Source organism: Trichosurus vulpecula, chromosome 4, assembly GCF_011100635.1.
Source record: "Trichosurus vulpecula isolate mTriVul1 chromosome 4, mTriVul1.pri, whole genome shotgun sequence".
In the NCBI taxonomy this organism is placed as follows: domain Eukaryota; kingdom Metazoa; phylum Chordata; class Mammalia; order Diprotodontia; family Phalangeridae; genus Trichosurus; species Trichosurus vulpecula.
The window spans coordinates 155,376,625-155,402,806 of record NC_050576.1 but is presented as its reverse complement, the minus strand read 5'-3'; the positions used below and the strand labels follow the sequence as shown (position 1 = coordinate 155,402,806).

Below are 26,182 nucleotides of genomic sequence, written 5' to 3'. Positions count from 1 at the left end.
GAAGAGTGGAGTTATAATAATTTGACTATTAAATCAAGTGTCAGAGAGTGGACCAATAAGAAAGAAAAGGAAAGAGTGCTCAGAAATTAGTTAAATGGCAATTGCTGCCAATTATGAACCTAAGTCTGTCTTATATTGCTGATGTTGAAAAGGACATGCCTAATAATTTTCCCCTCTTTATTTTTATATATTAAAAGTTACAAGCTAAGAATATACCCAATGCAATGGATAGCATATGGAAGTTCCAATATTAGATGAAAATAGTCTCATTCGAAAAAAAAATTTTTTATACTGCCTATACTTTTCTTTTTTTGTACTTTAAACTTAATTTCTAAGTCAGAAGATAGCATTCACATGCTTCTTAAACGAATTTTTTGTTTCCTCCAGAAGTGGTTAAAAATTACAACACTGTTAAAAAAACACGGCGATTTCAACATGCTTCTAATCGCATGATTACGCAATCTGGAAGACAGGAGTACTTCTACCTCTTGACTTCTTGAAGTAAGTTTTAAGAGATCACTCCTGAAAAGGAGGAGCTAAAGCAGGCAATTCTGATAAACCAGGCGGAAGGGGATTGGGAGGGAATGGGGAGAGAGGAAATGGGTTGCAGTCAGGCAAGGGGATAGTTTAAAAAAAAAAAAAAGGAGCTTGGTGGTGTCAGCTGTTCCTGTCCATTACTCTCGAAACAAACACTACAAACTGTCAGAAAATAAAAAGAGGCAAGGAAAAATTCCAGAAAGATTTCTAAATCTTCTAGAGTATTGTCAACTCCAAACCCAACGAAATCCTCCAAAACCCGAGGATTTGTCGGTGGGAGAGGATTTCCTGGAGGAAAAGAAAAACGAGTCTGGAGGACTTGGTGTCCACAGCCCGGGGGCAGATGAGACGGGGAGGGGGCGCGCTTTCTTCTCCTCGGGTGTGACACATGCCACTAAGAACCCGGGGCAGCCACCCTGCCGCCCTCCCTCGTCCCCCGCCCTGCCCCAAGCGGCTCCTGGAGCCAAGCCGCGCAGTTCGGAGGAATGTACTCCCGCCTCGCCCACGGAGGGATTGGAGAAAGTGCTTCCTCTGGGTCGGAGTCACTCCCATCCCCACGCCCTCAAAGTGGGGAGAGTGGTCGGCAAGCAGTGGGACGGGAAGCAGAAACCGAGACCGCGGGGTTGGTCCGTGGCGAGTGTAGGGTCTGAGAACTAGACCACCACCCTGGGCTCCGTCGCCTAGGAAACCAGCCCCCACCCCCCGTCCCCGACCCGGTCCGCACCCCTCGCCGGCTGGGGCAGGGGAGCAGAGCCCAGCTGCTGGGCGATAGCTCGACCTCTCGCCGGCCCGACTCCCCGCCCCGGCCTCAGAGCCTACCGAATAGAGGGGTGCGGGGGAGGCGACCGTGGAGGTAGAGGTGGAAGCGACGGCGACGAAGCATTCGGATGACCGAGCCGCTGCCATGATCCCGCTGCCGCCCTCCGGGAGATGCCTGAGCTCCCGAGCTAAGCAGAAAGGGTGGCGCTGACAGCTGCTGACCCGCGCTCAGCGGCCCGACCTCGCCCGGGGCGGCGGCACCCGCGGCAGACGCTCTTAGGGGCCCCGGGCGCCGCCATCTTGGCCCGGACGGAAGCCGCGCTGAACCAAAACGCGAGCCCAGGCCCTGCCCCGGAAACGCGGAAGTCGGAGGGGGTCTCATTGTTAATTGCTGACCACCAAAAGCTTTGGGTCCTAACTCCGAAAGGTATTTCTTCGGTCCCCCTACCCTTTTTCTCCCCTCGCCTCACACCCCGTAATGGCTAAGGAGGAGAAGCCGGGACCAGAGGACTCTTCCAGCCCTGAGAACCTCCTGGATACACTGCTGCACACCCTTTACGACTTCGGTGAGTGCTCGGAGCTGGGCCGGCACCCACGTGGGGAAGGAGCGGCTGCTTGGGGGGCGCGGCGGTGGTGTGTCTTACGCGTGTACTTTCTTGGGAAGCGAGAGACCAGCTCATTTCCGCCAGTGGCAGCTCCTTCTAGCCCTACGCGTAGAGCTGAGCTTGGGCAGGCGCGATTTAGAAGGCGCCAATGATCCTTCCCCACCTCCCGGAGCCTCTGTTTATTCCCGGGCGAGGCCGGGAGCGTGGGCTGCTTCATGCCAGCCAGGTGCTTGGCGTACTTTCTCACGAACTCGCCTAGGGGCGGGAGGCCGGTCCCCTACTACCATCCCACTCCGGGTTTTACTTTTCCTAGGGAAGCCTCCACCCCAGCACCTCCAGCTTCCTGCGCGCACCCCCCCCCCCACCCCATTGGGTAGTAGTTAGTTTTACTTCTCCCAGGAAAGCACCCTCCCACCCAAACACCTCCTGTCTTCTACCACCATTCCCTCCCCACTCCTTGATTGAGAAGTAGTGAATTTTAGTTCTTCCAGGAAAAGACCCCACCCACCCGACTTGGTACTAACCTGTTCTCTATGCGATTCCTGCTGTTTCTTGGGCACTCTGGGCACCGGGGTGCTTGGGGATACGGTTGCCAAGTTCACAGTCTTCTCCATACCTTCTTCTGCCGCACCAAAACCCAAACAAAACAAAACAATGGACCTCTGAAAAGCCTGGCCCAGGTTACCCGGCTTTCTCTCCTTTTTTACTCTCCGTAGCCCTGTCTAATTAAGCCACCTTGCCCTGAAAGAATAGTAGCTCTTTGCTGGATTAGGGGAGCGCAGACCTGGGAAGTATGTCCCAGCTCAGAGCGTTTCACCACCGCTGGAGAGCTTGGACAGAACAAACTAAGACCTTCCTAAGCAAAACTTCTCACTGCCTCTTGAGTTCCTAGCCGAGATAAACGAAGGTCTTCCTTAATCTCAGTGGGCATGTTATTAATGGTTGGGATATAATTTCCTACCTGGCACTTCCTCGGAAGGTAGCACCACACCCCTTTAGCCAATGATGGTAGGAGGGGGAGATTGAGGGAGGGGAAAAAACCCTTTTGTGTATACCACAGATAATAATTATTAATAGGAGGTCTTATATGTATGTAAATGCAGGCACATTTTCAAAACTAGTTAAAATGTTGGGAATGCTGTTTTCTTTTTAGTTGTCTGTTTTGAGACTGGGTAAACCGAACTTCTAGGCTACCTTAATGTAAAAATAGTCAACAGTATTTACTGAGTACCTGTTAATAAGGAAAGCACTCTGTCCTGGGGGTTTTGGGGGGGAAGGAGGGAGAGGGCAGTTACAAGTGAAGCAGAAGACTGGAGGTTAAAGGTTTTTGAGAAGATTAAAGTCTAATGGAGAAAATGATGTATTATAATGTTATACAAATGCCCATAATACTAAGCAGACATATGGGGTGGGAACTAAGTCTTCTGGTATTCGAAGTTAGACAGTACGAGTCCTGAATGGTCAGGGAACTGGGTGTTTTAAATGCATGAGTGCTAGGTGAATCTAGAGGCCAACAAATCTGGAGATAATTATGAGGTGGGTAAGGGGGAGGCCCTTGGGTGACTGACAGATTTGCTCAGGTTAAACCAAGAACATGATTGTAATTTAGGGAAAATAGGGCATTAAAGTGTTTACTGGTGCCTCAGGTTTAGTTTAATTGTTAAATTTTTACATGTAGAAGATCAGGAGTGAGAAGATTATATATCTTCTATCTCATGCAAGAAAGGCTTGTTGAGCAAAAAGAAACATTTTCTGATGCTACCGTCAGCTTTAGCCCACCATCCAAGCAGAAAAGTGAGTCAATGGTGTCTCAGAATGGCATTTGAATTTCTGGATGATGGCCTAAGATAGAGGAATGATGGGCCAAGAGGGACGAAGGACACTAACAAGGGCCAGTAGAAACGTATTTCCTTAGAGTCGTAGAAAGCTGACCAAAAAAACTTTAAAGTGAAAAGGGAGAGTTAGAAAGGTGCCTGTAGGATGAGATGTACAATGCAGTCTCAGAAGTAGAAAAGACCAGAAATTTACAGAAAACAATATTTAGGAAAATGTCAGAAATAAAGCACATTTGCGTGTTCTTAGGTATTCATATACAAATGCGCAAAGTGTGGGCAATAAGCAAGATTTTTTAAAAGACATGTTCAGAAGATGAAAGCAAAGACAGGTAACAGAGAATGAATGCTAGAGGGTGATATAGTTAGACTCTTGTCTTATCCTAACATGGTGGTGAAGGCACAGGAGTGACCTCCTCACCATGTCCTCCATGTCCATTTCAGGATCAAGAGGTTTCTTGCAAAGAAGCAGAAGCAAAATTGTTCCATTCCTTAATGGAGTTGCAAGAAAACAGGCAGGTACAACTCCAAGAAGAAATACTGGAGAAGGACCAAACTAGTTATAAAAACTATCAGCATGATGATACACTTAGTCTGTACTAACTGCATAACTAACTACCATAACACCACTCCTGTTAAGAAGTAAATGCCACTACCCTGCCATTTTGGAAGCTGTCTGCTAAGGTGCAACTATCAAAACAACACAAAAAACTTATTTTGGAAGAGACTGTTCTTGTCCTTTTGTTTTCACATGTTGAGTTGATTGGTTTAGTAAGAAATATGTACATGGGGCAGCTAGGTGGCCCGATGAATAGTGTACCTGGCCTGGAGTCTGGCAGACTGACTCATTTTCCTCAGTTTAAGTCTGGCCTCAGACACTTACTAGCTGTGTGACCTTGGGCAAGTCATTTAACTCTGTTTGCCTCAATTTCCACATCTGTAAAATGAACTAGAGACGGAAATGGCAAATCACTTCTGTGTCTTTGCCAAGAAAACTCCAAATGGGGTCACAAAGAGTTGAACGTGACTGAAAAACGACTGAACAACAAACACGCATAAAATTTAAACTGTTCTCTGCATCACTATTTTTATATATTATATGTGTATAATTATATATTTGCCTGTAAGAAGCAGAGTCCATAATAAATAAGGTGCTGGAGTCAAGAAGACCAAACAATATGTATGATCCTGAGCAAGTGACTTGACCTCTCTGAGTCTGTTTCCTCCTATATAAAATGGAGATAATGATAGCACCTTCCTTACAGAGTTGTTGTGGGAAATTAAATGAAATAGCAGCTAATGCAAGTTAATTAATTTATTTATTTGGGCAGGACAGTTGGGGTTAAGTGACTTGCTCAAGGTCACACAGCTAGTACATGTGTCAAGTGTCTGAGGCCACATTTGAACTCAGGTCCTCCTGACTCCAGGGACGGTGCTGTACTCACTGCGCCACCTAGCTGACCCAATGCAGGTTAATCTATAAGCCTTCAGTGCTATATAAACTTGACCCATTTTAGCCAGATTATGTGTGGACTCTTCTGCACTAATTGAAACTAGTGATAAAGTATATTAAAGAAAGGCCTTATGTCGCTTGTTGTCTATGCTAAGGAGAATGATCTTGGGACTGAAAAGAACAGAAAATGACTAATAGGGAGTTGAATAGGAAAAGTAGGAGAAAAGATAGAACCTATCTTAGATAATGAGTTGATGCTACCAGGCCCAAATAAACTAAATCTTCATTATAATATTCCTGTTAGATATAATTGTTGAGTTAATGTTCTTTGAAAAGATCCTAGAGAGTGGCAGAGGTACCAGAAGTCTGGAGAAGGGCAATGTTGTCCTGACCTCTAACTAAGAGAAGAAAATCAATTATAAAAACTGTAAGCCAGTGAGCTTGATTTATAGAACATGTATTTTATTTATAGCGGCTCTTTTTGTGGTAGCTAAGAATTGGAAATCAGAGGGATGCCCGTCAATTGGGGAATGGCTGAACAAGCTGTGGTATATGAAGGTAATGGAATACTATTGTGCTGTAAGAAATGGGGATGATACGGACTTCATAACAACCTGGAAAAACCTACACGACATAATGCTGAGTGAGCAGAGCAGAGCCAGGAGAACATTATACACAACCACAGATATACGGATTCTGTGAGGACCAACCCTGACACACTTCGCTCTTCTCAGCAACACAAGGTACAAAGACAACTCCAAAGGACTCACAATGGAGATTGCTATCTACATCCAGAGAAGGAACTATGAAGTATGAATGCAGATTGAGGCACATTTCATGCTTGCCTTTTTCTCCCCGCCCCCTTTTTTTTTTCTCTCTTTTGTTTTTGGGTTGTGTTTTTTGGGTTTTTTTTTTGTTCTGTTTCTTCTTTCTCATGATTCATTCCATTGGTCATAACTCTTCTCCACAACTTGACTAGTGTGTAAATTAATTCAATGCGATGTTATATGTGGAAGTTATATGGGATCCCATGCTCTCTTGGGGAGGGAGGGAGGGAAGAAAAGCTGGAACTCAAAATTATGTAGAACCGTGTGTTGTAAACTAAAAAGAAAAAAAAAAAAGAACATATATTTTTTCTTTTTCTTCTTTTTTTTTTTTAAACTTGTGATTTCAAGGTAGAGGGAACTCCTGTGAGGAAACTTCCTCCCCCAAGGCAGATCAGCAACTCTTCTCCAACTTACAGTCTCAGAGAATTGCCTGGGTCATGGAAAGGTTATGAAAATATCCCAGGGTTACACAGCCGGAGTAGAACATTTTGTTAAGGGGATAGTTGGTTACTAACTGAAAGAGGAAGCAGTGATCCCAGAAGGGTATTCTAGACTAGAGCTAACTCAGATAAGTTTAGCAATTCAGGCTTAGCAATAGAATGCTATAAGATACTCAAGGATCAAAAAAAGCAATAAAAAATCTTTACTGAGAAGATTTTTTAAAAATATAGTTCCTAATTAAAATAAAATACTACTCTTCTCCACCTCAGTATTAACCACAGCAAGTGGTAACACTGTCCGGAAGTCATACCTTGCAGGATGATATAAATTCTGTTAAAAGCTATAGAACATTTGGTTGGTAAAAGATACATTGAACATTTCTTCATTTATATCTTTGTAAGGTTTTTATGCCCTAATAGATGGTCTTTTTTTTTTTTTAATAAAAGTACTATATACTGTTGAGAAATAGGTATACTCCTTTCTATTCCCATTCAGTATTTTCCAGAGGGCTAGTAAATCTAGCTTTTCTAAAATTCTATTCTGGTCCTTCATTTCTTTTGATTTCTTTTTTTTTTTTTAAATTAGACTTATTTATGTCTGAGAGGGTGTAAATTGAGGTCCCTCACTATTATGGTTTTACTGTTTTTTTCTACATATAACTCAGTTAACTTTTCTTTTAAGAATTAGGTGCTGTGACATTTGGTACTTTTATATTTAGTACTGATATGAATTTATTTTCTATGGTACCTTTTAGTGGTCTCTAGTTTCATGTTTTTCTCTTTTAATTAGGTCTGTTTTTGCTATCATTTGGTCTCAAATCATGATGGCTACCCTTACCTTTTAATTCAGCTGAAGCACAATAGATTTTGCTCCAGCTGCTTATTTTAGCTTGGTATTTTTCTGTTTCAAATTTGTTCATTACTTTTCCTTGTCTTTTTCCCCTGACCCCTCTTTGAAAGTTTGTTTGATTTACTCTCCCTATTATTCTTTCCTCTTTTCCCTTAGGCCCTTTCCTTCCTATTTCTTTGTCAAGTAAGATGTATTTCTGCCCTTGCTCTGTATTTTTCCCACCTTTGACCAGTTCAGGTGAGAATGAGGTTCATGTGTCACCCACTTTCTCCTGCTGCCCCTTAGACTTCTACTTATGCACCCCATTTATGTGAGATAATTTTTCCCTTTCTTCCTCTTTAGTATATTCCTCTTCCCCTCTCTTTGTATTCTTAAGATCATGAAGATATAACAGAACCATTCCCAGGCTTTATCTTATCTACTTAGACTCCCTCTGTGACCCCTAATTATGAAAGAATTTCAAGAGGTTAATCATCTCCATGTAAGAATATAAACAATTTAACTGTTTAGTCCTTTGTGATTGCTTACTTTTGTTTGCCTTTTTATGTTTCTCTTGACTCCTGTGTTTGTATGTTTCAGCTCTGGTCTTTTCATTAAGAATGCTTGGCAATTCTCTATTTCATTAAATGTCCATTTTCTCCCTGTAGGTTTGTAATCAGTTTTGTTGAGTAAGTTTTTCTTGATTGTAAAATCTAGATCTTTTGCCTTCTCGAATATCATATATGCAAGTTCTCCTTTCCTTTGGAGTGGTGGCTGGTAAATCTTGTGTGATTCTGACTATAGCTTCTTGGTATTTCAGTTATTTCTGGTTGCTCCTTAACCTGGGAATTCTGGGTTTTGGCTTTAATAGTCCTGGGAATTTATATTTTGGTGTTTCTTTCAGGAGGAAACCAATGGTTTCTTTCTCTTTCTACTTTGCTCTTTGGTTCTAAGAGAATTGGCCAATTTTCTTTTTTGTAATTTCTTGTAATATAATGTCTAGGTCCTTTTTTTGTTCATGACTTTCAGGTAGTTCATAGACTTATTGAATTATCTCTCTTCAGTCCATTTTCCAGGTCATTTGTTTTTCCTATGAGATACGTCACATTTTTATTCATTTGATTTTGTTTTAGTTTTTTGATGCCTCATGAAGTCATGAGCTTTTATTTGGTCAAATCTAACTTTCAAGGAGATATTTTCTTCAGTATGGTTTTGTTCCTCTTTTTCCAAGCTGTTAATTCTTTTCATTTCTTTATTCCATAGACTTCACTTCTTTTCCATTTTTTTTTCCTCTACCACTCTCATTAATTTTAAAAATCATTTTTAGGTCCTTTTTAAAATTTAACTCTTATAGGAATTCTTCTTGGACCTTTGTCCAGTCTGCATGTGAGGCATTGTTTATAGGTGTTTTCAAGTCATTTTTCTCTTGGGTTTGTGTTTTGAACTTTCTTGTCAACGTAATAAGTCATCATGGATTTTTTGTTTGTTAGCTCATTCTTCTATCCTACTTCTTGACTTTAGACTTTCTGTTACTTCTGGACTCTGTACGCTACGGGGAGGAATATCTTGCCTGAGCTTCTGTCTTCTTATGTCCTTTTGCATAACTAGAACCAAAACCTCCAGATCAAAACCATACCCCAAACTCAATAACATAAATTTAGGAGCCAGTGAAGGTTTATCGAGTTCACCAGCAAAGGAGCCCCAACTGCATAAGTGGAAACTCCCTGAATGAACAGAAGGACAAAACTTACATAAATTTCGATTTAGGCAGGAGGTGAATTGGGTATGGAATTGGACAAGGTTGTTGCAGTATCCCTTGATTGGACAGGTCTGTGCTCAGGCTAATAACAGGAAAGACTATTCAGGTTAGCTATCTCTTGTAACTCTGCTCTAGTAGATAGGATGGTCCTTGCTATTTCTGCAGTAAGGAAGGTCCCAGATGGGCAACTAGGGGATGGGTGAAGGAAAGTTGCAATACAAATAGGGTCAGGGGCAATAGAGTAACTTCTAACCAAGTTGTTTTAGCTTTCTCCTACCCACACTAACATTCATACAACACCTACTATGTGCCGGGCAATTATTATCTCATTTGATTCTCACAACAACCCTAGGAAGTAGGTGCTATTACTGTCCCCATTTTACAGATGAGGAAACTGAGGCAGACAAGTTAAGTGACTTGGCCAGGGTCACATAGCTAGTAAGTGTTTGAGGTCACATTTGAACTCAGGTCTTCTCCATTCCAATCCCAGTGTTCTATCCACAGTGCCACCTAGCTGTCTGGGTGCCTTTGTGTCTGTTACTTCACACTTACGTTTTGAAACTCAATGTGTTTATATATATATATATATATATATACATATATATATATATATATATATATATACATATATATATATATATATATATATATATATATTTTTTTTGTCCTTGAAAACACAGGAGAGACCCTAGATAAAAAGACATTGAAAAGAAGGAAAAATAAAAAGGACAAGAGAGAATCAGCAACTGCAGAAGCCACGACAGTGGACACAGCCTTGCAGCCAGAGTCTCTTTGCAGAGGTCAAAAGAAAAGTGCTTCTAGCTTCTTCCAAAAGCTTAAGGAAGAGCTTCTTTGTGACTCTTCTGAGGGTTCCACTGGTCTTGCTCCTACAGAAGTCTCTGCAACAGTTTCCTCTACACCATCGCTAAAAAAGGGAAAAAGAGGACCGGTGGAAGTGGTTGAGTTTCACAGCTGGAATAAAAAGAAGAAAACTGAACTAGAACCACCCAAGGTTGAGGGCACAAAGGTAATAAATATCTGTTTACATCTAATTAATACAGTTCCCTGAACCCTGTTGTACTCGGTAATATATGGGCTTTCTACCTTAATAGTATTAATTAAGCACTGATTTTTTTTTTCCTAAAAGTTTTATTTTTGTAGGAGATGATGCCGTACACAGGAACAGGCAACAGCTATGTAGAATGTAAGCTTCTTGAGGGCAGGGATGGCTTCCTTTTTGGTTTTTATCCCCAGAGCCTAGCACAGTGCTTGCTGATTCACTGACTCCAAACTCTGAGGGTATAATTTGTACATCTAGCTCATTTGTCACTCTTTGTGCAGGTTACTCAATGTTGACTACTCAGCTTTCTCATTTTTAGAAAGGCCTCTATAAGACACTGACCAGAAACCCCACCTTGTCCAGTCAAGTCAACGAGTGTTTATTGATGTGCCTGGAACTTGCTCAGCCCTGGAAATAGAAATATAAGCAGAAAGAAAGTCCCTGCTCTCAAGAAGCCTACATTTTAATAAGGGAAGACAATACATAAAAGGAAGCTGAAAAGGCTGGGAGAAAGGAGGGTAGAGTCCCAGAGCTGCTGCTGCCTGGTAGAGAAAGTCTGAAGAGTCGAGGATGGAGTCTGTAGAGGAATGAAGACTAGGCTGGCCTGCCCAGTCAGTCTCCTTAAAATGGAGGTTCTGGGAGGAACCAGCCAATTGGAGGAAGAGGGTTGAGGAGGAAAGAGTACTTCCAGTGTGAGAAGTGGGGGAGGGAAGAGGGGGAGGAAGCTTCTGTGAAAGGGTAGAAAAAGCCCAGAGTCAGAAGTGGATCCTGCAGTGGAATGAAGGTATGGCTGGCTTTTGTTTTGTTTTGTTTTTTAAAGAGAGAAAGAGATCAAGCCCCAGAGTGTACTATTTTTTGTTTTGTTTTGTTTTTTTTAATGGACCAGGACTCTGATAAGGGATGGAAGAGATTATTTTCCACGGTATTGAACTGGATTGGGAAGGTTGTGATACAAAGCAAATCATTGCAGTGAAAATAAGGACATTTTAATTGGAGTCATGTAATTATAGAATGCAGGAGCATTTTCAGATTTTGTCGACTTTTTCTGTACTGATTTTGCTTTTGTGTTTTAGAGAATCCTACTTTCTCTATGCTGAAGTTTACTTCAGGTTATGGAGGTGAAGCCAGCAGTAACTTCCAAAGATGAACTCTAAAACGTTGGCTTTAGCTCAAGAACAACTCACAATTGTACAGTCTTTAAGGCTGACTAAGCAGCATTCTGCAGTAGGTAGTACAGATGTTATCGTGCCATTTTTACAGATGAAGAAATGAATTATTTAAGCAACTTGCCTAGGGGCACCTAGTTGGTCATTCTTAGAGCAGGACTTAAAGTTCAGTTCTCTCTGCACAGTAACATGCAGTTTTTCCACAGCCCTAAGTGAGTGGCTCAGACTTGAACTCAGTTAAGACAGCTAAGATGTCCTCTTATTCTTTTCTCAACTATATTCCATTTCAATTATTGCTCAGGCGTGTCTGACTCTTTGTGATCCCATGTATCATAGCATGCTGATACTGTCCATGGGGTGTTCTTGGCAAGGATGCTAGAGTGGTTTGCCATTTCCTTCTCCAGAGACATTCAGAGGTTAAGTGACTTGCCCCCAGGGTCACAGAGCTAGTGTCTGAGGCCAGATTTGGTTTCAGGTCCTGCTTACTCCAGGCCCAGTGCTCTGTCCACTGAGCCATCTGGTTGGCTCTTACATTTCGATTACCTATTGACTGTATTTTCTCTACCTTTTACAGCTTGCAGAGCATTCTCTTCAATAAAGCAGATGGCAGCAAAACGAAGTTGTCTGGTAGTTTGGTTTCCTTTCTGTCACCTGCACTATGGCATTTTGGAAAGAGCATTATTAAATTTGGTAGCAGAAGACTGAGATTAAAATTCAGACACGCAGAGGCTTTAAGTGTAAAATGGCCATGTAAATGTGACCTTCAGTCATCTGCATTACATTGGCCCTAGGTAAAGCAATGGGTCAATCCTTTATTTGTTCCTTTTGTCCCAAACATAGCTTTAAAACCTTTTTTTTTTTAATTTATGGTTGATTTTTCACAGACTTCAAGTTCACCTCCGTTCTTACCCTTATACTTGGTGACTTGAATTTACATATTGATGTTCTCTCCAGCACAGTAGCTTTCCGGTTCATCAGCCTCCTCAAATCCCATGATCTGTAACTTCGCCCTGTTCCCACAACACATGGGAATGTTCCTATCCTTGCTCTTATATCTCATCACTTGCGAGTTTCTTCTGTGTGTACCATTTCTCCCATCCGTAATTCCAGAATTCCTCATCTGACCATAATCTCTTACCCTTCCATCTCTCCCTCAGTCTCACCCTTCTTAAACCTATTCTTTGACCTCGATGAAACCTCCAGTCAGTCCACCTCTCTTTGCTTTTCCAAGCGATCACCTCTGCTCCAACCTCATTTTCATCCCCTTTAAAATCTGGACTTTATAGTTTTACCAGTTCACCTTTAACACTTATTCTCTTCCTGTAAGCCCCCTGCCTCCTTATCCTGTTGGTGCTGCTCACCCCTTTCCAAGTTTCAGCTTTAGATCATTGCCATCATTTGCATACTCACCTCATCTACTAATGCATTAAATGCTATTGGAGGAAATCGTACAATTGTGCTATCTTGATTCACTACAGATTTGGCTACGTAATCTCAGCTGGGCTCTCACAGCTTTGGCTCGTACTTTTTATTTTCCCTACCTGACTATCACCTGTGGAATCAAGACCCCAGACCTCATTGAACTTGTAGAGAGTTTGACATCACTGCAAAGGATTGTGGGTAAAATAAATGATGCTAACATGAAGAAGCTGTGGGGAAAATATCTTCCTATGGAAAAAGGATGTTGCCCCTGGGTAGGGCTATGGAAAGCCCGGGCTCAGTTTCCAGTACTTGTTTTTATGATGTTTCAGTCACAGTTTAGTCACTGTCCTTCTAACCAAACCTTTATCAGTCTCCTAACATTGTACTTCCCTCTCACAGCATTGTACAAACCCCCTTTGTCCTCATAAACTCCACCTCCCCCAATTTATCCTTTGTCTTCTCAACCAAATTCTGAATTGGTCAGGCACACTTCACTTGGTTGGAATGAACATGGCTTGCAAGTCAATGTTCCAGTTCTCCCCTTCTGTACACAAGTAATAAATACGTCTTGGTTAAGCCAGATAAATTCAAAGTCCTGAGTTAATTCTCAACATCATGCTCCATTTTCTTCTCCTTTGCTCCTGCCTTGGAGGAAGAGGTGGCTTTTCTCCTCACCAATGTGAACCCCTTAGTTCATCCCCTCTATCTCATCCCCTTTCCTCTAGGAGTTTGCCTGTATGATCTCTAATTTTGTCCCTCTTTATCTAGTTTTCCATGTCTCCTCATCTTCTTATTTCTTCCGTTCTTCCTATAAGTTTGCTTAATCTTCTCCATCATTAAAAAAACATTCACTTTATTACCTCTGATGCTATCATCCTAGATCTCTCCTCCCTTTCACAGCCAAATCCTTTTTTTTTAAAAGGTTGTCTGCATCCCTTGCTTCCACTTTCTCAACCTCTAGCAGTTTGGCTTCTGTCCCTATCACTATCCCCACTGGCTCTCTCCAAGATCATCACTGATCTCTTTATAGCTAAACTCTAATGAACTTTTCTTAGTAAAAGTCTTTGTGATCCCTCTAGCAGTGGTTGATACTGTCAACTACTCTGTCCTTCCTGGATTCTCGCAACACTGATCCCTCTTGGTTTTCCTACTACCTGTCTGGCCATTCTTCAGTCTCCTCTGCAGCATCATTATCCTGCCTCTTATCATTTAGGAAGCCCAGGCCCCTGTCCCAGTGTCCTCTCCTTTATATAAACTCTGCCTTGGTGATCTCATTAACTCTCATGGGTTCAGTGGGTGTCTCTATACAGCCCTCATTCATTCTTGAGTTCCCCACAGTCGTCACCCCCATCTCCAACTGGGCCTGTTTGGTAGCTTGTATGACTTACGAGTATCTTAAACCCAACATACCCCAAACCAGACTTTTTCTTCAAAGACCACTCCTTCCCTTGACCTTCCTTTTTCCATCATGGCACGCACCACCTTATAATCACCCGGATTTGCAACCTACCAGTCATCCTTGACTCTTTTGGTCTGATTAAATTGGGGAAGGTGGAGTTTTGTATAACTTTGTTCCCCTCAATATATAGTCAGTTTCGAGGCTATTAATACTATGTCCACCATAATCTATTAGAATGGTATTTTATAATGGTCTCCTAGTTGGTCTCCCAGCCTTTCCCTCTCTAATCCATCCTCCACACAGCTTCAAAGCTGATATTTGTAAATCACAGGTCTGACCTTGTCACTCTACTACTCAAGGATCTCCAGTGGCTTCCTACGGCCATAGTATAAAACCTCAACTCCTCTGTTTGGTATTTAAAGCTTTTTACAGTCTGGCTTCCATCCATCTTCCCAGGCTGATTAGACATTTCTCCTCTCCATATATTTTATTTACTTAGCTACAAACTATAGCTATGTTTCCCCACCTAGTTGAGATTATCTCATTTTTGTGCCTGGCACTTAGTAGGCATTTCATAAATACCTGTTTATGTCTGAGCTTTGGCGTATTCACATACTAGGTGCTTGTTAAATATTTATTGAATTGAAGTGAATTAGCCTACATGACAGCGTAACAAGAATTTTCCATTCATTTGGTTACGCTCATCTCTTTTCTTTCTCGTGTGTGTCTGTGTGTGTCTGTGTGTCCGTCCTTAGAAATCTGAGCTCATTCAGTCAGGGAAATGGAATATATAGCTTTAAAAGACACGTATAAAGAAACATGAACAAACAAATTAATATGCTAATTCTTAGGTTAAAGACTATTTTAAGACCTAAAGAGTAATCAACAGTTTGGGGGTAATGAGGATGTATAACACCATTTTAGTTGCTTATGTTCCATATTAAAAAATAGAACTTGTTTACTGCCTCCCAGGAGTCCTATCATCTAATTGAGACAGGATAGACTAACATGTAATCAATAGAAATATATAAATACAATCAGCATCTGACTTAAAAACACCAACTCTCCTGCCCTGAGACTTGAGCTGAGGATTTCCGGTCATAATACCAGCTACACAGGTAGTAGCCAACAGGCTTTTGACCTCATTGTCTTCTAAGAGCTTGTATATGCATGTGTGTGTGCACATCCCCCCACCCCCACACCCCATATATTCCAAACTCTCTTCACATAATAATGGCCCAGAGGTCCATCTATATAGTAACCTAAGCGTGGCACACTGCCCCTGCTTTCTATTCCAATCCCAGGTACGATATTCACAAGATATTCTCCAGTGAGAATGCTAGCTCCAGACTCAGGCAACTTGGCCCAAACCCCAGCTCTGTCCCCAAGTCCCTGCGACATGTTACTTCATCTCTTTGGGGCTCAGTTTCCTCATTTTTAAAGTGAGTAGGCCAGAGGCGAGACCAGGTCCTCCTAGCTTCAAGGCTGGCTCCCCGTCCAGACACCATGCTGCCTCCAGATAAAAAGCCCTTGTAAGGATTACCCCAGACCCACACTGTACTAAGTTTAGAATAATTACACACACTTCTTTAAGTTACTAAAATGTAAGAGCATTTTATATAAGTTACCTCTTGTACACTATTGAAATCCTATCAATTTTTCAAGCTTCAGGTATGAACTCTGACTCCCCATCTATTCACTTCTGTAATTGGAATGAAGACTGTCCCCAGCTAAAAATGGATTGATTCCAAAAGTTTGTTATGTTAACTTATTTGTTTCGGCACACCAGTAGAATTCTCCCTTGTTACCAAAAGCCTGGATAGACAGAGCAAACCTAATCATTAACTATGTCTTTCAACTAATAGTTCCATAGATTTAGAACTGGAAGGGGAATTGGAGGTCATCTCATCCAATGCCCTCATTTCACAGATGAAGAAACTGAATCCCAGAGAGGTCTAAGCTGCTGATTTGAGGAGGGGAAGACATTTTTCCCTGGCACCCTTCTGAAGTCAGGCCCGGCCTCTGCATTGATCGGAATGCTGTGGTCTTTGAGTGTTGCATTTGGAATGGATTTTCCACTGGAAATAATACTCTGTTCTATTGGTTTGGTTTGGTTTTTTTGAACCACCTTTTTTGGTGGATTTTTTGCTCTCAATTTTATTCTTTGATTTTTCAGAATTTCTGTTTTGGTGTTTAATTGATGGTTTTTAATGTGTCAGTTTTCCAATGTTTTTAGTTGTATGCCTATATCATTGATCTTTGCTCTCTCAGTGTCTTGGTGCCAATATCTGTGCCTCCCATCCCCCACCCCCTAATCCCCTCATCGCTTAGTGAGGGTGTTTAGAGATACATTGTTCCCATAAGAAACTGCTTCGGCTGCATCCTGAAAATTTTAATGTGTTGTCTCAATGTTATCATTGTCTTCAATGAAATTACTTATTGTTTTTATGATTATGTTTTTAATTGCTTTTGTGATTATGACTGACCCACCTATTCTTTAGAATTGTTAGTCTCCGATTAATTTTCATTCTTTGCCTCAAAGGCTCTTTTATTGAACCTAATTTTATTGTGTTATGGTCCACAAAAGATGCATTTAACATTTCTACTTGTCTGCGTTTGTTTGTGAGGTTTTTATGCCCTAACTCAGGATCAGTTTTTGTGAACAGGCCACACATAGCTATCAGTAAAAGCATTCCTTTCTATTCTTGTTTAATAATCTTGAGAGGCCTAGACCAAGTATTTTAAATGGTGGTTACATTTCCAGGGCAGCACACAAAAAGCCTGTTTAACCCATATAATGTGTGTAGCTAAAGAGTAGTTATAGTACTGGCCTGAAATATAGGTCATGTGAACAGGAAGCCATGCAAAGCAGAAGAAACTTTATAGTCATACTTTTGTGTTGTTAACAACTCCAGTTAAAACAAACATGCATGTATTCTTGAAAGACAAGAAGTTCCATAAAAGCTTCAATAGGGAGTAGACTGGAGAGTTGGGTGTCATCAGTCAGTCAACAGATGTTTACTGAGCGCCTAATATGTGAAGTGTAAAACGTGGTCCCTGACTTTAATGAGTTTATAATTTAGTTGTAGCAATTAAGGAGGGTGCCCCGCTGTGCTCCTTTGGACTTTTACATCATGCTCCCAGGAACCTCATCATCCTGCAACAGCACATCAGACCTGCTACGCACCCCTCACCAGAAACCTCTGCCTCTGCCACGGGGGCTGAAGGGCAGAGCTAAGAGCTCCTCCCCAAAAACTTCCATGAAGGAGAGCACCCATGCCAACCATCCCTCTGTTATCCATCTGGCTGCACTCCTTTGAATTCCTCATCCTGCCTCTGCGGCAGGCGCCTTCTCGGCTTCCCTTTGTATTTCTTAGCACAGAGCTGGCACATAGTAGATGGCTAATAAATGTTTATGGACCGACAAGACTTATACACATGAGAGTGCACAGACATGTGTGCACACACACGTCGGGCTTCCTGTATTTGTAACTAACCAAAGTGTTAGCACAAAGTTTATATTCAGCTGCAAGGACAGCTCTTTAACGTCTTCTGGTCCAACTCCCTTACTTTCTCTAGGTGAAATAGGAGTTTCTCAATGGTGTGCCAGTGTAATATTAGGCAATCTTGCATTGATGGGCAGGGCATTTCCATGAGGTATTTAGCCATTAGGTTTCTCTGTTCTCACAGTCCTCCCTATTGTGGAGACAGTAGAGAACTTGCATCATCACCAACCAAATTGGAAATACTTTGGGCCATTAAGCAACTTTCAGATGGTAGCACTGTTGTTGAGTGATTACTGATCTGTAATCATTTAAATTATTTAGTATTAGCATAACTGCTATTTATGTAGAAGAAAGGATATGTTCCATAGGATTTTAGAGATCTCCAAGTCATCCGCCTTTATTAACATAAGAAATTAGGCATGTGATGAAATCACCAAGGAATGGCTTTCAACCATGTTAAACATATTAGTCATATAAATCAATAACTCCAGTGTCGCAGCTCCCTAGTCACTGTTGTTCTATGCTAGTCACAGAAATAGATTTAGATAAGAAGAAATGGGGAACAATACATGTCATCATTTTCCTTAGGGAAAACTATCAGGGAAGGGCCAAGAACAGATTCATGGTTTATGTATTATGTTTATGCACTTGACTAATTAATCAAGTCGCTGTAAAGGAAATCTTCTAAAAGATTACCTGTCCCAAGAAATGTATTTTAAAAGTATTTGCTCGTTCTGTAAGGGAAAGATGACAAAAGTTCCAGGTGCAGGAAAATTGTGAGATTCATTTAATGTGGCTTAACAACGCTAAATCAAACACATTCTCTCCCCAAGTTACATGTTAAATTTATATGCTTAAGAAGGAAAATAACTTGTATCAAATAGAGATTCACAGTTTCTAGTACAATCCTCTTTTTCTGTTCTACTTTGTATATAAAAATATCCATTTTATTTGGCGTCAAGTGTTCAGAATAATTTTTTTTAAAAAGAAAACCTATGCAGTAAACTGGGGAAAATGGACAAAAGTATGCTTAATATCCAGCCTTTCATAAGTGAAAGCCTAGCTCCCTAAGTGACCAAAGTATTTGTGTACTTTGAATATTCAATATGTACTTTATCATTTGCATTTCACAGGTGCTTTCAAAAGTAGTAACATGGATGCTCACCTATTACCTGCTAGTCAGGCTAATATCATGAACATTTATATTCAGTCTGCTATTTTTTGACAAATATAAAGTATTCTCCCTTAAAAAAATGATTAAGGAAGCAATGGAAGTAGGAACAATCTTTGAGAAGAAGGTGGGAATTGACATTGATTTTCTTCTACAGACATTTATTAAGAGCTTATCGTACAAAGATTGTTGTGCTAGGTGTCAGAGAAAATACAAAGTCCTTGCTAAAATAGAACTAACGCTAGTAGCATGATGACATGGATAACTACAATACACAGTATTACATAATCCATAAACACTTAGTAAATGATCACTACGCATCAGTTATTGGGCTAGGCCAGAGGTGGGGACCCTACAGCCTTGAGTCCATGTGTGGCTTTCTAGTTCCTTAGGTGCGGCCTTTTGACTGAGTCCAAATTTTACAGAACAAATCCTTTTATTAAGGATGTCTGTTCTGTGACTCCTTGGATCTGGTCAAGGGACTGAATTTGAGGACCTACAGGGCCACATGTGGACATGAGGCAGAAGGTTCCCCACCTCCAGGCTATGTACTGAGAATATAAAGACAAATACGAAAAAAAACAGTTCCTGCCCTCAGTGCTTACATTCTACCTGGGAAATACCATGTTGTACACGAATAGATAACAAATCATATATAAAGTAAATAAAAAGTAATTTGGGGGAGAAAGGTAGTAGCAGCAGCAGCTGGTAGAATCAGGAAAGGCCTGAGAAGGTGGCAGTTGAACTGAGCTTAAAGGAAGCTAGGAATTCTTAGAGGAGAGAGACCATTCCAGTCTTGTGCAAAAGCCTGTAGGTGGGAAGTGGTATGTTATGTAGGGGGAAAAGTAAGAAAGCCAGTTAGGAGTGCAGAGAGTATGGTGGGGCTCATAATTTGTAATAAGGCTTCAAAAGTAGGTTGGAACAAGATTGTAAAGATCTTTAAAGGCCAAACAGAACAGTTTGTTTGATCATAGAGGCAATACAGAGCCATTGGGGCTTCTTGGACAGGGCGGCAATATAGTTGGACTTGTGCTTTAGAAATACCACTTTGGCAGCTCTGTGGAGGACTGGATGAAAAGGAAAGAATCTAGAGGCAGTGATGGGGAGACAGGTAGGTAACAAGCATTTGGTAAGTGTGTAAAGTTCCAGGCACTATACTAGCCCTGAGCATGCAAAGCAAAAAGAAAGGCAGTCTCTGCCCTCAAGGCACTTAGATTCCAGTTGGAGAAGACAATACATTAAGGGGAATGGGAAGGGTAGGTATGGGTACCTGGGCAAAGGGCATGGTGGCAAAGTCATTCAAGTCAGAACTGAGAAGAGAACAAAGTGTGGCTGGTCTGGGCTTGTTTCCAAAATCGAGTGCAGGAAAAGAGCTCATGATTGGGAAATGGGAGCTTGGCATAGCAGAATAACATTGGAGGGTGATAAGGCCCCAGGTGATAAGTGAAGTCCCAGAGTGAGTCGTGGTAACAAAGTCCTTAGAGTCAAAAGCACAGTCAGGAGGGGGAAGGGAGACCTTCCAGAGACTTTCAAAAGTAGTACAGGTGGTAGGTGATTGGGTTCTGAACTACGAGTAGTACATGAGAGTAGAGAAAAAGGGATAGACATGAGCACTAAGAGGCAGCAGAGGGATAAGGCAGGGCTGTCCAACCTTAGGTTTTTATTGAAACAATAGACAATATATTTTGATTTGCCATTTTAATGAGAGCTCTAAGGTAGCTCGGCATCTTTTACTAAAGCATTTATGTAAATTTCTATGCTTATAGGCGGGCCACATGCTGCCATATTTTGGACAACCCTGGGATAAGGGATGAAAAGCCAGTCTCAGATTCAAGAAAGCTAGAGTCCAAATCCATCCATCTCTCCATATACTGGCTAGTCAGTGAACCTCAATGCCCTAGGCAACTCTAAAAGTATACGTTGCTTAGCATTTGCCAGCCTGTTAGTAGAGGAGGTTTATTCATGAGGAATTCCCTGCATCAATAAAATCCCAGGTATAGATGCCGTGTCCTGTCCCCCCCAAATTATGTGATAAATAAATATGAGTTGTGGAACAAATTTCTTTGTGAGGTGCAAGGTAGAAGGTTATTTCCTGACTGGGAAAGGGGGAATTGACAAGTATGACTGGACAGGTAAACATTCTGACTGTCTTAAAGATTGTTTTTGTATTTGTCCAAACTTCTGGAGTCAACAATCATGATCATTACATCAATACAGTAATGAATGGTTTAATGAAAACCTTTTTGTTTTTCCTTCCAGACAAAAATCAATGCCCTTGAGAAGGACGTGGGTATGCAAGAGTTTAATTTGGAAAAGGTATGCACTAGAAGATGCTCTGAAGAGATTTCAGAGGATGAGTGGACATCAATCTTGGGCAAATCCTGAATTTTATTCCTAGGTCTCTCATTGATTTATGAGGTAGCTGCCCTTTGCCTTATCCTACCCTTATAAATGAGTAAATATTCCTCGCAGGAATAAGGACGTGGAAAGATTTGAGGTGGTGTTTTCCTATGCTTTCATACTGCTCTTTGAAGTAACTAGAATTCTTTTCTGTGGTTGGAAAGGAAAACATGCTAGGGAGAATGTTTCTAACATCACTAAATCCCCTTGACTTAAAACACAGCATAAACAAATTATTCCTAATAGGTTAATAACATTAATAGTAGGGAATTCTAGTTGTTAGAATGCTAGAGTTAGCATTCAATGCAGCCTCTCTAAAATGCACTGTTCAGTGGGATGGCATGCTTTCTCTAGGGCAGTTAGTATAGGTGACTAGTGTTTAATGTTGCTCTCTGTTCACAGGCCCGTTTGGAAGTGCATCGATTTGGGATCACTGGTTATGGGAAGGGGAAAGAACGGATTTTGGAACAGGAGAGAGCCATCATGCTGGGTGCTAAGGTCAGGTGTTCTTTTCTTCCTTTGAGGGAGACTTAAGGAGAAAGACACTGGGAGACAGAAAGACACTGGGAGATGTCTAAAAACTGCCATTGAGTTAAGGTCAGTAATGTGTGTCCCTTTTATTTCATTACAGCCTCCAAAAAATAATTACGTGAATTACAAGGTTTTGCAGGAGCAGATCAAAGAAAAAAAGGCAGCAAAGGAAGAAGAGAAAAGAATGGTGGGTACAATTTTTTTCCTTTATTGATTTTTATACCTTGAAAAGATCTTGTGTGTTTAAGTCACCACAGCCTGCCAATTTAACTCTGAATGGGAAGTCAAATCAAATCAATAAGCGTTTATTAAGCACTTACTATGTGCTGGGGACACAAGGGCAAAAAAATGTTTCTGTTCCCAAAGAGCTCCCAGTCTATTGAAGGTGACAAAATGCAAATAGCTGTGTCCAAATAATAGATACAGGATAAATTGGGGGTGATTTTAGAGGAAAGGCACAATGATGATGACAATGATTATTCACATTTTTTTTTTGAAGGGGGGAAGGCAGGGCAATTGGGGTTAAGTGACTTGCCCAGGGTCACATAGCTAGTAAGCGTGTCAAGTGTCTGAGGCCGGATTTGAACTCAGGTCCTCCTGACTCCAGGGCTAGTGCTCTGTCCACAGGGCTTTTGTTCTTCACTCATTTCCATTTGAGGCCTATATATCTTAGATATCAAACCCTTACTGGAGATAGTTGATAGAAAGATTTTTTTTCCTAGTCAACTGCTTCCGTTCTTAGCCTAGATGAAACAATTTTGTTCATGTAAAAGCTCTACAATTTCATGTCATCAAAATTACCTATTTTATCTTTTCTAATCACCTCTATTGCTTGTTTGGTTAAGCGTTCATCTATCCACAGCTGGATATAAGCACATGATCTAGTGCAGTTTCCATTTTTTATAGTATGATCTTTCCTATATTTAAGTCATTTATGAATTTTGAATTTATTGTGGAATATGGTGGAACATGTTGGTCAAAACCAATAATTTCTCCACTTTTCCCAGCAGTTCTCATCAAATAAGCACTTGTTTCCTTTGTAATTCATTTTCCAGCTTACTGTATTATTGAGCTCAGTTATTTCTTATTCTTCCATGTCTATTCTGTTCCACTGATTTATATTTTTTTCAGCTAGTACAGCATTTATTGTTTCATTATGTGCCAGGCACAGTGCTAATAAGAGTGGCAGATACAGGCAAGCAAGACTGCCCTCAAGGAGCTTACATTCTAAAAGCTTAAATTGTTTAATGAGACAATACATAAAGGGGAGATGGGAAGAAGAGTGAGGGAGGCCTGTGACCCCAGTAATGTGGTTTGGATCTGGTAGAGTGGAGGCTTAATTTCTGGGCAACATAAGATAAAAGCCCAGGATGGTTCATGGGTGGAGTACAGGTTCCTCTGGGGAACAAATTAGACTGAAGGCCTGAGTGCAAGTGGCATAATTTGTAACCACTGACTACGAAATATGGTGGAGGCTCAGTTCCCAGCAAAATGGAGGAAGAGTTCAAAGTTCAGGGTGGTTCCCAGAGTTGGAGTTCTCGTTTAGAGGGAGGAAGAGGTGGGAAAGGAGGTCTGAGGGGAGCTGGCGTGATTTGGAGCTGGTTGCTAGGAAATGCCAAGGGGTTTTGATTATGGCTGCTTCATAATAAGAATTGGAGGTCTGGAAGTGCTATTTCCCCTTTCATTCCTATCTATTCATTATTTCTCTTGTTACTAAGCTCTTCTGTTGAATTTTATAAAATAACCCTACACTGTCGGCCCTTAATATGTGTTTGTTGAATTGAGTGACCTATTAGAAATAAACTGTGAGTGTCTTTGTGAGAATCAGTAATTTTGTAGTGACATTAGAACATGATGGTAACTACTTTGACATAATTCTTTGAAATTCTGTAACTAGGTGCAGGTCACAGACGTGCTCAGAAAAAAGAAGAGGAAAGGTTCAGAGGATAATCGGTGAGTGATAGCCTTTGTTTCAAAGAAGTCAATGGTTAAATTCCTATTTAGGCATCATAACAAAATCTTGCCACTAATATAGCATTTTTTGCCATCCAATTATGGTCCTACTTCATCTGGTTTTGTCTTGATGATAACTTTGTTGGAAGTATGGGTAAAATAATTGTGTTATCTGTAGTTTATGTGTAAGAATGCAGAAGTGGAGAAGTAACTTCCCCCAGACAACACATTTATCCAACATTTCCACCAACCTGAACCTCTACTTAGATTCCCCGATTCACAGATCTTTTTGTGAGACAACTCAGTAACTGTAGACAGGCTCACAAACCTTTGAAATCAGATGGGCATTTCCAAAATCAGGACCAATTTCAGAGGAAAGAATAAGGTAAATTATCAACAGATTTTGTTACTGTCTGCAGCAACACAAGTGTAGAACTTCTAGAGTCCTCTCTTCCCCATCCTTTGCCTGAACCCCAAGCAAATCACTGTTTTGTTGAGACTGTCTTGTTAATAAGGTCTGGTCTAAGACCTTGTTAATCTGCCATGGTTGCATTTGTCCTCCTCGTTTTTATGTTTCCAAGACTGTTTCAGCCTGACTCAAAAGGATACTGTGACCATTTCTTTCTTTGTTTTTAGAATGGAATAAGCATTTACTGTCAGCACCTCCCAGGTGCCAGTCACTATACTAAGCTCTTTACAATTATTTTCTCATGTGATTTTCACAACACTCCTAGGAGGGAGGTGCTATTATCATCCCCATTTTCAAATGAGAAAACTGAGGTAAACAAGGGTTCGATGACTTGCCAGAGTCACACAGTAAGTGTCTGAGGCCAGATTTGAACTCAGGTGTTCCCAACTCCGGGCCCAGCACTCTACCCCTAATACCACCTTACCGGCTCTGCCATGTCTACGTGATCCTGGACAAGTCACCTAACCTCTCCGGGTCTCAGTTTCCTCATATGTGGAATGAAAGGTGACTATTTCTTTAAAGAACAATATATTTTATTGCCGCCCTTTTCCTTTACATCACAGTTATCTCAATTCCACCCCTACCCCCACCATTAAACTCCCTTGTAAGAAAGAAAACCAATTAGGAAAAAAATCTGATACAGTGACCATATCTAACAATGTTTGCAATACTCTGTCTGTGGTCTCTTACTCCCTCTACCATTACAGGGGAAATATGTTTCAGAATCTTTTCTGTGGGACTATCATTGGGTTTTTTTATGACCTCGAGCACACAAACCTTTCCATTTTCTTTGACACAATACCATGCAATATAGAATATTAGTAATTTTCAGTAACTTCATTAGATTATATTCTTTTCCTCTGATTTTCATCCTCTCAGTAACCCTTTACTCAACATAGTCTTTTCTCATTTGTGTACATGTTCAGATGTTATCTTTGGCTCCCCTTGAGTTAGGACTTTTGATAGGTGCTTTGTGTGTCTTCTTCACTCAACTTAATTATAGCCTCTTTTTTTCTTATTTTAAATCTAGGAAATCCAAAAAGAAGAGCTCAGCTCCCAGTATTTTGTCAACAGGATCAGCCGGACAGATTGGAAAATTCAAAAATGGGACCTTGATTCTGAGTAGCGTGGATATCAAGAAAATAAATTCTTCTAAAGTGACTAAATGAAGCATTTACTGAATCACCTAAAGAGAAGAGAAGCTGAGATAAGCCCTGTTATCCTAAAGGAGGACATCAGTTCATTCAGAAATTTCCTTCTTTTCACATTTCCGCTTGACCTTTTTTTTCTTTTTGGCAACATGGTTTATTTTTAAAAATTTGTTTTTGTTGGTATCTTTTGTTTTTACATCATCTCCATTATGTCCTTCCTTCCTCCCGAAGAGTCATGCCTTCTGACAAAAGGAAACAAAAAAAAGAAGAAAAAAATTCATTTAAACTAAGAAACAACTCAGAAGCCCAGTGTTGTGCTCTCTGCTTCGCAGACAATGTCTTCCAACTGTCTGCAAAGAGAGAAGGCCAAACTCAGTCATTATCATTTCCTAGAATTGCATTTCTATTGTTTTATTGTTGGTCTTTCGGTTTCCAATAAGTATGTTATTTTCCTGGTTCTGTTTCACTCAGCATCAGTTCGTGTAATTCTTACCATGCGCCTCTGCCTTCATCATTTCTTTCAGATTTTCCACCATAGTTTCTTTAGCTATTAACCCACCACTACAAAAAGCGCTACTGAAAATAACACAAGACTTCAAAGTGTGTTTGTGACCTTTTTATCATTGACTACGGGATCAGTGGAAATGGGGGGTAGTATATCCCTAGCTATATGATCTCTGCATTTTCTGAGACTTTTTTACCCTTTAGGGAAGGAAAAATCATCTAACTATTCATATCAGATTTCAGAGTAGTGAGATTGTGATAGTCCAGAAATGGTTATGTCCTGAAAGACTAATAATGCGTGTTAGTTTCTTAAGAGTTTTATAGAAAGGTTAGTTTAATGCTAGAGCTTGGAAAGACCTTAGTGATTATCTAATTCCATCTGTTTTATAGATGAGAATACTGAGGCCCA

General features: G+C 40.8%; 2 protein-coding genes across 2 annotated transcripts in view; one reads left to right on the top strand and one right to left on the bottom strand.

Moving 5' to 3' along the window:
- The window catches only part of GNPAT (glyceronephosphate O-acyltransferase), a 49,565-nt gene extending 47,906 nt beyond the window's left edge, over positions 1 to 1,659 (bottom strand). Inside the window, exon 1 of the mRNA XM_036754456.1 lies at positions 1,357 to 1,659. Within this exon, the coding sequence (XP_036610351.1) occupies positions 1,357 to 1,443 (87 nt within the window). The 5' untranslated portion in view covers positions 1,444 to 1,659. The remainder of the gene's footprint in view (positions 1 to 1,356) is intronic.
- Positions 1,226 to 25,871, top strand: C4H1orf131 (chromosome 4 C1orf131 homolog). The gene is made up of 7 exons (XM_036754457.1): positions 1,226 to 1,862; positions 9,722 to 10,068; positions 21,025 to 21,081; positions 21,568 to 21,663; positions 21,797 to 21,883; positions 23,594 to 23,649; positions 25,149 to 25,871. The coding sequence occupies exons 1-7, from the start codon at positions 1,775 to 1,777 to the stop codon at positions 25,285 to 25,287; spliced, it is 870 nt and encodes a 289-aa protein (XP_036610352.1). The 5' UTR covers positions 1,226 to 1,774; the 3' UTR covers positions 25,288 to 25,871.
- The last annotated feature ends 311 nt before the right edge of the window (positions 25,872 to 26,182 follow it).

Coding starts and splice junctions, on each gene's coding strand:
- C4H1orf131 (XM_036754457.1), top strand. CDS start 1,775: ATGGCTAAGGAGGAGAAGCCGGGACCAGAGGACTCTTCCAGCCCTGAG. Junction 1,863..9,721: donor GCACACCCTTTACGACTTCG/GTGAGTGCTCGG, acceptor TTGAAAACACAG/GAGAGACCCTAGATAAAAAG. Junction 21,884..23,593: donor AGGAAGAAGAGAAAAGAATG/GTGGGTACAATT, acceptor TTCTGTAACTAG/GTGCAGGTCACAGACGTGCT.